A 14,771-nucleotide genomic window follows, 5' to 3' on the forward strand; every position below is an offset into this window, starting at 1 on the left:
ATGTCTTCCACGGATGTGCCAGAGGGAAAGTTAGTAAAGAAGGTCAGTGGGTTTTGAAGCTTCTCCTGATGCCAGACCAGGACCTGCTCAGTGCTCTGTTCTCCTCAGGGTTCCATTAAGAACAAGATCGACTCATTGAGGAGATGGAGCTCTGCCAGTATGAAAAGACCTCCCAAGACCAAGACCAAGACTCTGAGTCTGTCCTCCCCGATGGAGGACCCCGAAGACGTCTGGCTGCAGGAGAGGGACCGCAGGAAGCTCCGCCCCATCGTAGACTCCGTCTTTGGACAGGTAGGACATCTTTGATCTTTGGACAGGTATGAGATCTTTAGTATTTGGACAGGTTGGAGATGTTTGATCTTTTAAGAGGTAGGAGATGTTTGGTCTTTGGACAGGTAAGACATCTTTGGACACGGAGGAGATATTTGGTTTTTTAATAGGTAGGAGATGTTTGATCTTTAGACAGGGAGGACATCTTTGGACAGGGAGGAGATATTTGGTCTTTGGATTGGAATGAGAAGTTTGGACAGGTAGGACATCTTTGATATTTGGGCAGGTATGAGATCTGATGAGATCTCTGGACTGGTAGAGTGTGTTTTGAAAGGTAGTAGATCTTTTGAAATGTTTGAAGACGTAGGAGATCTTTGGAGACAGGTAGGAGCTCAATGAGTCAGCGTGTGAGAGCCATGGAAGTCCTAACCCTGGATCTATAAGTGATGGAACAGTTTTTATTATCTGTGATTTTCTAATAGAAAAGCGTCTTTCAGAGCTTCCTGTGTCTGTGCAGAGACTGTTTCATATTTCATACAAACATATTATTCATTGTTCCAGAAAAAAGGAGAAGGAAACTTGAATATATTTTATAATTATATATTAATATTTTCCTCTGCGAGTCTTTGTTGCGTCATTGTGTGTCGTTGTTTTTGTGACTTTCTATTTTGGACAAATTTTATGTATTTGTGTTGTTTTTTTAATTCTATTTGTTGTGATTCTATAGTTTTTTGGTGTTTTTGGTTAGTTATTAAGTTTTATTACTTAAATATACACATAGGTTCGAATATGAAATGTTCTTTTATTTGTTTGTTAGTCAGAGAAGTTTTAAATATTTCTATCGGTTCATCACTAACGTTGAAACTTAACACACAACTAGGGCTGAGCGATATGGACCAAAACTCCAAACAATATTTTTTCTCAAAATGACGATATAAATCTTGATCATTTTAATTCAAATGAAGTCTGAGCAGAAAAATAATTCTGAGTTAAATTTGCTGATGCAAAATGTCACACAGGCACATTTATTAACGAACAACTGCACAATATGTTCCACTTTTGGCTTTTTCTCCCATAAAGGACAGCATGTGTGAGTGAGTTCTGTAGTGTGGCGTTTTATGGAAAGGGTTAGAACTCACTCAGAAATGAATCTAACTGAGCTTTTAATGCTGTGCTGAGAAGTAAAGTATTTTAAAACTAAATATATTTATCGATATAGACGATATTGTAATATATAAAATGGAAAACTCAATATGTCTTGAATCTCGATATATCGCCCATCCCTAAACACAACATTGAAATAAAAGTGAAACGTTGAAATAAAGGCAGTGATTGGTCGTGACTTAGCAAATAGCTACAGCAGCGACTCCTTCGTTGACGTTCCCACGCCGTCCTCTCTGCACCGTTTATCCCCTGATGGATTTTCCCGAGTCATTCATGCAACAGATGGCGCGAATGATGAGACTCTGAGGAAGAGGAGGGATGAGTGGTGGGACTGGGATGAAGAGCTGGGAATAAAGGGATGAGAGGAGGTTACACAGACAGATTAGAAGGAAACATCCTGTGTGAGCGAGAATGTGGAGCAACTGCGAGGTTTCTCTGAAGCAGCCATTTAATCAGTGGGAAAGTAAAGAGCCATCATGCACAAGCACGTGCTAATCTGAGCCTTACGGGACTTTAATGATTCCAGCAAACACATTAAACGACTCCCAGTGTGTTTAAGACATTACAACAAGAACAAGAACAGATGCCACAGCACATTAGACACAACATATACCAAGAAAAATAACACACACACAATTTAAGGTTTGGGAAGGATTTCATACAACAGACGTGTGTTCCAGAAAGGAGGTTCAACAAACGCTGAGTCTATCCATAAACTCTGGGTCTACGAATAAAATGTGTCTGTGGAGGCGGGGCAGCATCGCTGGGAGGGCTGCTGCACTGAGAGGGCTGATCACTTCTTCTACAGACGTACGTTTACAGCTCTTACCATAGACAGCTCCACTTGTACTTACGGTTTAAATGATCAACTTACAGAGTTTATAAAGGATGAGTTCACTCACAATGTAATTATAATTTAAAAGGTGTATTTAATGTGTATTCCACTTTCATTTGGTCCAGTAAGTAGAGGAAGTGTACAGCCCTCCCACTGCAGCGGCTATAAAGACAGTGACGGCTGCTTGACGTTACGTCATTTATATTTACGATTCTCTCACGATTTATTTTACAACATTAGACTGTAGACAAATGACTGAAAAATATTCATTTGTCTTCAAAAATAAACATAAACATACTGTACTATTTTCTTTTATCTTTCATTGTCAAAGGAATCCCTTGATAAACTATGCAAAACAATACAATTTAATTAAAAATAAATCCTGAATGAAATAAATAAAGAAATAGTAGAAATGAAGAAGAAGTCTATTCATTTAAATTCTGGCTCTACGTTAAACTATGCAAAACTCCCTAATAGTCCCTTTTCTTTTTAAAAGTGCAACTGAAAATGTATTTTGTGCTTTAACAATTGGACTTAAAAACAAATCTCATATCAAAGAAATAATATAAATAAACAACTTTCATTCTATTTCTCTTGTTTCTCTCTTTCCTCTCTGTGACCCTCTGACCTCTGTTCTTTCTTTCTCACTTCTTTTATTGTGTCTTGGGGAAGCTACAATGCTTCCACACTTGTAATTTAAAACACGGTGGTGTGTCCTGAATTTCAAACAAAAAAAAAAAAAAACTTTTTATTTCCTGTGATAAATCGATTATCGCTGTATCGCAATATCCTCGTGATATATCGTATCGTGAGGAACCTGTCGATACCCAGCCCTAGTACACGAGCAGTGAAGAAGAATCAATCATTTCACTTTCTAACATCAGATCTAGAGTAAATACGTCTTTAAACTCTTACACTCACATGTTTTACTGCAGTGGTTCTCATACTTTTCTGGTAGCGCCCCACTCTGAAGAATGAAACATTTTTGGGCAAAATTGTTACTGTTCTTCAAAACTAGCAAAAATAACATAAAATATTCAATCACATATAATTAAGAAATTACATTTTATTAAAAAATAAATAAATTGAAATAATGAAATAAAAAATTATAAATTGAATAAATGACAACAATGAAATGACTAAATTACAATAATAAAATGAATGAATTACAATAATAAAATTAATAAATTACAATAATAAAATACGATATTTAAAATGTAAAATTTAGACTATTCTTCGAAACAACAAAATATGCAATCACATATAATTGATAAATTAAATTTTATTGAATAGATTAATTACAATAATTTAAAAATAAAAAATAATTACAATAATAAATTAATTACATTTTAATCAGAAAAATTATCTAAAAGAAAAAAAGTTCCCCCCCCTCTGTAAATGAATATATGTAACTGTAATAAACATATTTACATATTTATTTTACACTAAAAGTACTTCACATCATCAGCGTAAATTCTAATTTAAATCACATTATGTCTTTAACATGCTTTAACCATGTTTACTTTGTTTAATTAAAACATTTTACATATTATACAACCTAAAGTCCTAAAGTGGCCAATTACAAAAAAAACATTAGCGATTAGCATGAGCAACATTAGCAGTTCTACCTGGACATTGTTTTAATAACACAAAGTCAACCAAACAAACACGATTATCATAACTCCCATTGAGAACATCTGCACTCATTAACATTGTTTTTTCACACAGCAGTAAAGCCATAATTATTATTAATAGCTATATAATAACGAATAATTGTTAGCATGTAGCATGCTAACATGACGTGTGCTTCACTCACCAAAGGTTCACAACACTTTTAACTTGAACACAAACAACCTCGTCTTCGTTCACAACTAAAGAAACACATTATTGTTACTAGTGCGTAGATATCACAATAAAAAAGGGACTGTTTTATAGCAGCTAAATAAACACAGCTTAGCCTAGCATCAGTATTTACGGACGTCTGAGAACGGTGGCCACGCCCCCTGCTGTCGAAATTCAGAAACTACATCTCTAACTCTCTAATCATGATAGAGAAACCTTTTCTAATTACATATTTTATTATTTTTACATTATAATAAAACATAAATATCAATAATAAATGTTGGCAAAAATGCTACATTTTTCTCCCTCAATTTTTTATCTTTAAAAAATATATATATTCAACTGGAAAAACACGACTCTTGAAAAGAGGCGCCACCGGCAGCCATTTTGAAAACAGTTGTCAAGGTAACCATGTTGTTTAAAAAAAAGATGGCGCCGTTTCAACATGTTTTTGTTTAGACTTTGAGCGTCTGTCTACTGGTCTCTGCTGCCCTCTGCTGGAGGGAGAGGGAACGACTGATGGGAAAACAGCATCATTGTGATTCATGTGTGAATAACTGGAATAACATCAAATGTTCAGGTTTTAAAAATGTTTAAAAACCAGATAATAAATGCAATTAATAATAGATGCCTTCAAGAAACTAGGAATTTTTTTGAACAATTTGAGCCCATTTTTTGCTTATTTTTACCCTTTTTCTGCAACTTCACTAAAGTTGCCATATTTTAACTTATTTTCATCACTTTTTTTGACATATTTTTGCTTGTTTTAATGTATTTTTGCTACATTTCTCCCATTTCTGACACTTCTACATCACATTTCAATGACTTTTATGCAAATTTTTTCACTTTCCAGACATGTTCAGCACTTATTTTCCACCACTTTTCCACCTAATGTCACATATGTTGACACATTATTGTCACTTTTAACCTCTTTTCACCAGATTTACTGATTATTTTTGCCAATTTAACCACATTCACCATTTGTAATGCCCATTATTTACCAGTTTAAACTAATTGTTCCAATATTGACACTTTGAACCTTTTTCATCATTTTTCCTGTCTGATTTTGCCGACTATAATTTGCAACTTTTAACCAATTTCTGTGGTTTTTAAAATCCCATTTCACCACCTTTTCCACCATGACTGTTCTTCATTGTTCATGTCTGTGTTCAACCACCTTCAGCTACAGTGGGGGTCCCCGCCCTCTGGGACCTTTATTTTGGGGGTCCTGAAAAGGTTGAGAACCCCTAGTTTAGGATCTATTCTGACATGTTAAGATTAATGAGGGGATGTGAGTGAATGTAGGAAAGTGTAAAAATGTGTAGTTGGAGCTGAAATGAGCACAGAGGATTAGGACAACAGCACTAATCTCTGGCACTAGGACAGACCAACACGATTAGAGCAGAACACAGTTCACCACCATCTCAGTTCAAGACCCATTTATTAACCTCGGGAAGGTTTGATCACATGATGAACTAATGAACAGTCATTAATCAGTCCTGGAGCGCTATTTCTCATTGAACTGTCGTCACAACGTTGCTGTTATTAGCGTTTGTGTAACAATGTTTTTAAAACTAATGACATCTACCTGAGCATGAAAGGGAGGGACAAATATACATAAGCATCTATTACACACACACACACACACACACACACACACACACACACAAGCTTGGATGTGGACCAGGGTCAGTGTTGGTGTTGATGTTGTTCAAGAGTGAAAAAAGTGTGTGTGTGTGTGTGGGTGTGTGTGTGTGGGTGTGTGTGTGTGGGTGTGTGTGTGTGTGTGCGTGTGTGCGTGCGTGCGTGCGTGCGTGTGTGTGTGTGTGTGTGTGTGTTTCTAGATGATTAGACATTAATTTAGCCTTTGAAGCGTCTAATGAGGCTGATTGATGTCAACGTCTCTCCTCTTCCTCAGTGGGCTCAGTTCATTTAGTCTATTCGGCTCTTTCTCTCTAATCTGAAGCGCTGCGGATTAATCAGGCAGCCAAACTCTTCATCTATAAATCTGCCATCCCCCCCCGCACACACACACACACACACACACACACACACACAGACACACACACACACGGTGTGATGTTGGAGGGGAAGGTGCTTTGGATTAGAGTTTGTTTGTTGGTCCAAATTCAAAGGATCACTTGTAGTGAGAGTGTTATAGGGACACACACACACACACACACACACACACACACGCACACATACTGATGGAGAGAGAGAGAGAGAGAGAGAGAGAGAGAGAGAGAGAGAGAGAGAGAGAGAGAGAGAAGATGGTCGAGTCATGCAATCAGAGCAGACTCTGGCAGGTCACTCCAGCCCAAACCTCCAATCCTCTGTTTCATCGTCACGTTAAAAAAGTTTAACTGGAACGTTCATCGACAACTCTCGGATGTTGTGGACCTTCATGTTTCTGAAGAAAAGGCTGTGAGTGGAAAGGTGACCTCTGCCCTGGGTTTGTGAGGATGATGATGATGAAGAGGATCTGATATGGACTCAACCTGGTGACGAGGTGAGAAGTGTGTGAGTTCACACAGCGATGGGAAACATCAACAAGAAACACAGTCACAGCAAACAGGTAAGAGGAGGTGCACAGGTCTGATCCCATCACTGCCAACCTACACACACACACACACACACACACACACACACACACACACACACACACACACACACACACACACACACACACACACACACACACACACACACACACACCTCTCCAACAAGTTCATTGCCCAGCAGATATGTAGCAATATTAGCCTAAGATGTTTCACTTTTAGAAGAAAGCATGAACATGTGTACATGGGTTTTTGAGCATGCTGAATCCATTTTACAATGTAAATATTAATCAGATATCGACACCAAAAGTTTGAGTTTAATCATTGTACATGTTGGCAGGGCCTGCAAAATAAACAAATCATCAGATTAATTTCAGTGCCAGCCGTTTTTAAGCATTTTGACTGATTTTTAAAGACCCACAGAATATTTTGTGCTATGACGATCTGAATTCTGAACCGATTCTGAAAGATTAAAATCTCTAATTTCATCAGAAAAAATAATTTTGTTTCTAGCTAGTTACGTTCTTCTGTAATCATCAGTTGAATAGAAGAAAGTTTCGCACAAATCACCAGTTTGTTACAAAAAGCTGAGAAAAACGTCTTTTTCTGAAAAATGTCTTTTTCTGAAAAACTCTATTAGTGACTTTGAAGCTTTTTCTTCTTTTTGCTTTAGTGACACCTCAACATTAGTTTCCTTCTATAAAACTACAAGAACAACACTGAGACCAGTCTTTTAGTGGCAAAATTATTATTATTTTGTTATCTATGTCAGAAATGAATGGTTTTCTTACTGTATTTTGGCGTTCCTCCAAGTCTCTCCCCCGTCAATCACACAGACGTAACTTCCTCTTCCTGCTGACCTGTTTGGCCCTGTTAGTTGTTGGTTTTATCACGATCACAACATAATCAATAATCCACTCAGGTCCACATGTTCTGTGTTAGTATGTGGAGCAGTGAGCTGATGGATACATCACAATATCACTTCATAGCACAATAATCTCCCTCGTTCCTGCTTCTTCCTCTTTAGCTAATGGTAGCATCAGTGGCTAATCACACTTCTAAAGGTGTACTGCTGCCACCTTCAGGGCACAGTTGGTCACTACATCACATTACAGCTTAGATATTGATGAGGGACCTCCTCCAGGGTGTTTTCTCGTAATCTCCGAAAAAAACGTAAATTATGTAATATTACGTCAATGGCACTGAATGAGTTAATGCTTATGCAATGGATATAATCTTCTCGAGAAATAATTGAAATAGATAAATTAATTCATGTTTTGAAGGGGATTTAGATCAAATCGTTCACGCATTAAAAGCCTTCTTTGTCATACATAGCTGTGGCTGCAAAGAAATAGTGTAAAGTGTTGCGACAGACATCTTATATCTTGCTCTGGATGCATTTTACTCTATTTTAAGGGTTATTTCATGACAATCCCTATCCCCAAAACCCAACATTTTTCCACAAAGGTCATGTTTCTACGTCTAACAGAACCACAGTTATGGTAAGATTGAAATTCGCAATTTATGGACGGCGCCATCTTGGATCTTGTTCTGAGCACAATTTACATTATTTTAAAGGAGACATACCATGCATTTAAGTCCTTCCTTTTTTACATATAAATCATACAGTTGTGGTCTATATAAAGCAGAACTGCAATGCTTGGGTCTGAATTCCTCATTATTATAGCTCCACCCCTTTTCTACCACTTTTCTGATGTGCTTCTGAGAGCAACTAGTTTTGGTGCTGTCTCTTTAAATGCAAATGAGACACTTCATACCCCGTCCCCTCTCCAGGTTTCAGAGGTGACACTCGGTTCAACTCCACCCTGTTCAGCCATTTTTGTAGTTTGATAGAAGAGATACGATTATGTAGCGCCACAGAAACTTTTTATTCACACGTTATTTACAAAATGTCAACAACGTTAGACTTGTCCATCCAGCCTTACATGTTCGAGCCAGAGTCGGACCCAGTGGCGCGAGATGAAAATGAAGATGATGAACCTGCAGAACCCTAACAAGTGAGCTAACACAAGCACCGAACTAACGCTAGTGCCAAGCTAACGTCACGAAATGCATTTTATTACAGTCTTTACGGAGACAAAAATGTCAAAATGAAATGACTAATGAAAACTTTAGACTTAAATTAAATCACGTAGGCCATATCATCAAGGATCTAAAACGAGCACACAGCGCTAACATATGAAGACGGTGCAACTGCTAATGCTAACAAAACAATGACAGGGACGTCTTATCATCACTTTTTAGCGTTATTTACAGCTTACCGAAGTGCTCTGTTCATCGTCTCCAAAGATAGAAGGAATTGAACCCTCAACCAGACAAAGTCTTTCTGTAAATCCTTCTTTATACTGGTGGAGGTTGATGAAGCAGTCATCATTGAAGTGCTTCACACACACAAAAATGACCTTATCCACAGATGTGGTACATTTCTATAAAAAATAAAACTCAACCAGACACTTTGAAAAGGTTCTGATGCTGGGAGACGGTGTAATGAAGCGTGTGGGTTACTACATCCAACAACCCAACATTTTGACTTATCCTCTCGTAACTTCTGCATCCTGGAGCTTGGACTACAAAATAAAAGCCAGAAATAAAAATGGCGGATTGCTCGAAGTGTTGGACCTGGAGTCGATGAACTAATTTAGCAGTTCTGCTGCAAATACTGTGACATTATTGTTCAAAAAACGTAATAGAGAATAGAAAAATCAAAACAGATTGAAAAATATGACCAAAACAGAATATAAAGATATCAACGGAGCACCTGAAGAGATTAATTTGATTTTTTCTGTACTTCTAAACACTCTAAATATACAACAAAATGCATTAAATGGATTTAGCATGATATGTCCTCTTTAAGATATATTATTGAATTCCTTGACCTTGAAAACCTATAATTCACCACTGAGATCATGTTTCTATGTCAAATAGAACCAAAGTCATGACAAAATATCCAAATTGGCATTATTGATGGCGTCATCTTGGATTTCTTGATGTTGAGTGGGAACCGTTGGTTTGCCAGTGTGGATCCTATTATAGATGGATTCAGAATTCTCAAAATGTTCATGCTTTCTTCCACAAGTGAACCTCTTTTTGACATATCTGCAGGGCTATCAAGTTTCTTACCAAAAAGCGAAACAAAATGCAACTCAAACCTTTCTATTGATATAAACCACAGATATATAAAGAATAGATGTGTTCATAAATGTACAAACATGAACCAAATCCTCCATTAAAGCAAAGGAACACATAGCTGTCTATAAAAATGTCTCTTCCACGTCTTTTTCTGACAGTCTATGCAGTGGCCGTTTAATGTTCCGCAGGATTGGTCCCTAGACTAGGGAAGACTGTGACTAGGGTCCCTAAGACTGTGACTAGGGTCCCTAGTCATAGTCTTCATGCAGGAGTGACAAAGAATGTTGTTGAACACAGAAAACCAAACAAGAGTAAAACTGAGTTTGGTTCCCGCCTCTGCCCCTCCGGCTGGTCATAGTCATAGTTCCTAAAAACAGTCACATATCTGCTGTTTGTTATCATCTATGGTGAATTGACCCTCAACAGCTTCTGTAGATTTGACTTAATTAGCAAACCTACAACTTTTATCACCATATTGTATTTTGAGTTTCAACTTTAATCTTGTTTTTTCCACTTTAATCTTGACATGAAAATTTTAATTTTAATCTTAAAATTTTAACATTAATCTCAACATTTAAACTTTATTCTTGATGTGCCCAAAATTATTTAATACATCAAAAATGGAACTAATCATCTCTTAAAATAAAAAAAAATTAAATAATTAAAAAAAATATAAAATATTAAAAAATAAATAAAATAAATATATATATATATACATATTATGTGTACTGTATTGATTCTGGGAAGAAGAATTATGTTTTTTAACATAAAAAAAATCTACAAAATATTTTTCCCACCTTTAATAATTAGTCAAACCCCTTTAGCTGTGTGTAACAACCGGTCAGAAGCAGCCCCTGACCCACCCTTCCATAACTCTCTCCCTCTCTCCAGTCCCCCTTAAATCTGTCTTAACTCGATCGAATCTTTAATCACTAGGTTTGACTGCATTCTGTATCTGAATATTAAAATCCCATCATGGACAAACAATGTCACACAAACACTGTTATTTTATTGCACGGCGGTTGGAAATGATGGGACTGATGGTTGTGCATGTGTAGTAGGAGTGAGACGATGACGGGATGTCTATCGGTTTTTTTTAACGAAGGGGAAAGCCTCCCTACACGGGAACACTAAGGTGGCTGTGCTGGGGGGGGGAGCGGGCGACGTGGACACAGAGGAAGAAGAGGAGGAGGAAGAAGATGAAGATGGAGAGGGAGGAAGAGGAGGAGGAGGAGGAGGAGGAAGAGCAGAGCGTGAGTTTGAGGAGCCGCTGTGCGCTCTGGTGAAAAACTGCAACATGCTGCACAACATCGTAGGACCAGCCTGTATCTTCCTCAGACAGGGATTCGCTCAGAGCCAAATAGTACGTACACACACACACACACAAGCACACACACACACACACACACACACACACACACACACACACACACACACACACACACACACACACACACACACACACAGACACACATACACTTACCCCCAAGGTGTTCCCAGGCCTGCACAGAGGTACAGTCTCTCCTCCTTACCAGAGAAACACCTAAGCTGGAGAATCAGCAGCTCCACACTGCTGTATAATCACTGTGTGTATCTACTAAATGTGCTAAACGTGCTAAATATTGTAAAAGTGTTGAAAGTGCTAAAGGTGCTAAAAGTTCAAAATGTGTTAAATGTTATGAATATGCTAAAAGTGCTAATTGTGCTAAACATGTTGAATGTACAAAAAGTGCTAAACGTATTAAGGGGTGGAGTCACTAAAGGTTTATGGGTATTAAAACGTGTGCAAACATCACTCCACGCGCTAGTAAGCCATACAAACCCCAGGGAATCAGGAGTGCGCTGCTGTCGCAATGCGCCCTCAATCCATTTAACGCGTTTCCCTCTAATAAATATGTATAGTAGGTGGAGCTCACAAGGGGAGCACAAGAATGGGAGGAGGAAATGGAAATAAATTAATGCAGGGGAAGCAATGCTGCCTCTGTTTTTTTCATCACGGAGGCAGCAGTCTCAGCAGAGATGCCCAGACCTCCCTATCCACACACACCTCCTCCAGCCATTCTGGGGGGACCCCGAGGCGACACCAGGCCAGCTCAGAGACATAGTCCCTCCAGCGTGTCCTGGGCCTCCCACGAGGCCTCTTTCCAATAGGACATGCCTGAAACACCTCCCGAGGGCGGCGACCAGGAGGCATCCGAAATGCCGAGCCACCTCAGCTGGCTCCTTTCAACGTGAAGGAGCAGCGGCTCTACTCCGAGCTCCTCCCGAGTGACTGAGCTTCTCACCCTATCCCGAAGGGTGCGCCCAGCCACTCTGCGAAGGAAACTCATTTCGGCCGCCTGTAGCCGCGATCTTGTCCTTTCAGGCGTTACCCAAATCTCATGACCATAGGTGAGGGTAGGAACGTAGATCGATCGGTAAATTGAGAGCTTTGCCCCCCGGCTCAGCTCAGCAGTGACCGCATCACTGCTGACGCCGCACCGATCCGTCTATCGATCTCACGCTCCATCCTACCCTCACTCGTGAACAAGACTCCGAGATACTTGAACTCCTCCACTTGAGGCAAGGACTCTCCACCGACCCAGAGAGGGGAAGATACCGTTTTCCGGTGGAGAACCATGGCCTCAGATTTGGAGGTGCTGATCCTCATCCCGGCCGCTTCACACTCAGCTGCAAACCGCCCCAGTGCACGCTGAAGGTCCTGATCTGATGAAGCCAACAGAACAACATCATCTGCAAACAGCAGAGATGAAATGTCCCCAACTGCCACGCGATGTTGCAGAGACGTGTCAACCAAAACAGTCCTACAACATCCAGAGAATTAAGGTACTCAGGATGAATCTCATCCATCCCCGGAGCCCTGCCCCCATGTAGCTTTCCAACCACCTCGGTGACTTCAGCCCGAGTGATGGGCGAGTCCGCCTCTGAGTCCCCAGCCTCTGCTTCCTCATCGGAAAACGTGGTAGTGGGATTGAGGAGACCCTCGAAGTACTCCTTCCACCGCTCGTTCTACTCCCGCCAAGCACGAACTAACGCGAGAGTGAGGACACAGCCCATAACAGGAGGAAACATTACTATCACATGCACTGCTTCAGGGCAGCAAATACACATTAGAACACCCAACATGGCAACCCAGACATGGCAACACAGACCAAACATCTCAGTAAGAAGAAGAAGCGACACCTGAACTTGTAGTTAATGAAGTTTTGCTCAGAGTACAGATTACATTTGATAATGAATCCATCTGAAGTGAAAAATCCGTGAGATGGCTGATTGTTTTTTAATGAGTCATCGTAGAAACGCTGAGCTGGAACAACGGGGCGGATATAAAAGCATTAAACCTTTGTGATTGGTGATGGAGGTTAGGGTGTAATCTGTTGCTCCTAATCCAGCCTGTGTTATTCCCGCTAACGTCACACGCTGATCCACCCGGGCAGCGCGCACTCTCTGTTGCTAATGCTGAAAATGCTAATGCTAATGCTCCTGTTGTCCCAGAAAAACTGCTTTAATCCAGTGAGAAGAGGATATATCACTCATCTGTGTGTGTGTGTGTGTGTGTGTGTGTGTGTGTGTGTGTGTGTGTGTGTGTGTGTGCGTGCGTGCGTGCGTGCGTGCGTGTGCAAATCTGTTTTGTTCTATATCATCAATCTTTCCTGTGTTCATCTATATGTCTATCTATTTTTTTTAATACTTTTATTATGTTTTGTTAAATATTTTCATTCATATTTTGATTTTTATTTCTAGACACTTTGTTATTTATATTTCTACTGGTTTGATCTATATTTCTATTTCTATAGTTCTTTTTTTATCTACTGTGTATTCGAATTTTAGACATTTTGATCTCTTTATATTTTCTATTTTAATCTACAGTATATGTCCATCTATATTTCTATACTTTCATTTCTATATTATATTTTAATATTATATTATATATTATATTGATTTATATATTTTTATTTAATTAGACTTTGGTCTAGATTCCCTTTTCTAGATTTTTTTTAATCTATATTTCTAGATATTTTAATCTTTATTTTTTATTTCTAGATTTTTCTTCTACATGTAGTGAAATATTTTCACAACAGCTATGCATGTTTAATTATTGCACAAAAAAATGATATGTCTTACTAGTGACCATCTCCTACACTGCCTAAGGAAGGGTTACATTGTTTATCTATATTTCTATTTCTATATGTTTTGCTCTATCTTTCTATTTCTATATGTTTTGCTCTATCTTTTTATTTCTATTCCCATCCAGTTATAGTTTCTCTACTCTGAGACCTAGTGATGATTGTTGATGCTTCACTTTGTGTGGATTTATTAACACTGAATATAAAATATAATTATTTTACATTATATTATTATTATGATATACTATTATACCATTTTATATTATATTTCATTTCTTTATATTGCTTCATTTATCTCATCACATCTTATGAGCCTCAAAAGTTCTTTTCTGTCTATGAATCACAGGACAGAGATCTACGGCCTGAGGAAATGGAAGGTAGGAATTCACTTTACTAAGTGTTCATTTACTGTGGTGTTACACGCTGTGTGTGTGTGTGTGTGTGTGTGTGTGTGTGTGTGTGTGTGTGTCCACAGAGCTTCGTGAGGCCTTCAGGGAGTTCGATAAAGACAAAGATGGCTTCATCAGCTATAAGGACCTTGGAGAGTGCATGAGGACCATGGGCTACATGCCCACGGAGATGGAGCTGATTGAGCTGAGTCAGCAGATCTGTGAGCTCACAAACATCACACACGAACCAACACGAGGAGGATGAGGAGGATAAAGTGTGTGTCCTCGGCCCCCCAGGTGGCGGTAGAGTGGACTTTGAGGACTTTGTGGAGCTGATGGGTCCAAAGATGCTGGCTGAGACGGCTGATATGATCGGAGTCAAAGAGCTGAGAGACGCCTTCAGAGAGGTTTGTCTAACTGATCAATAATCAATAAT

General features: G+C 39.0%; 1 protein-coding gene across 1 annotated transcript in view; it reads left to right on the plus strand.

Annotated features, from left to right (window-relative positions):
- The window catches only part of LOC114460762 (calcium-binding protein 5-like), a 17,101-nt gene continuing 2,330 nt past the window's right edge, over positions 1-14,771 (plus strand). Inside the window, exons 1-6 of the mRNA XM_028442679.1 lie at positions 1-42; positions 109-291; positions 10,925-11,182; positions 14,293-14,323; positions 14,422-14,556; positions 14,633-14,742. Of these exons, the coding sequence (XP_028298480.1) occupies positions 1-42; positions 109-291; positions 10,925-11,182; positions 14,293-14,323; positions 14,422-14,556; positions 14,633-14,742 (759 nt within the window). The remainder of the gene's footprint in view (positions 43-108; positions 292-10,924; positions 11,183-14,292; positions 14,324-14,421; positions 14,557-14,632; positions 14,743-14,771) is intronic.

The sequence above is a fragment of the Gouania willdenowi genome, chromosome 1 (assembly GCF_900634775.1).
Source record: "Gouania willdenowi chromosome 1, fGouWil2.1, whole genome shotgun sequence".
Lineage (NCBI taxonomy): Eukaryota > Metazoa > Chordata > Actinopteri > Blenniiformes > Gobiesocidae > Gouania > Gouania willdenowi.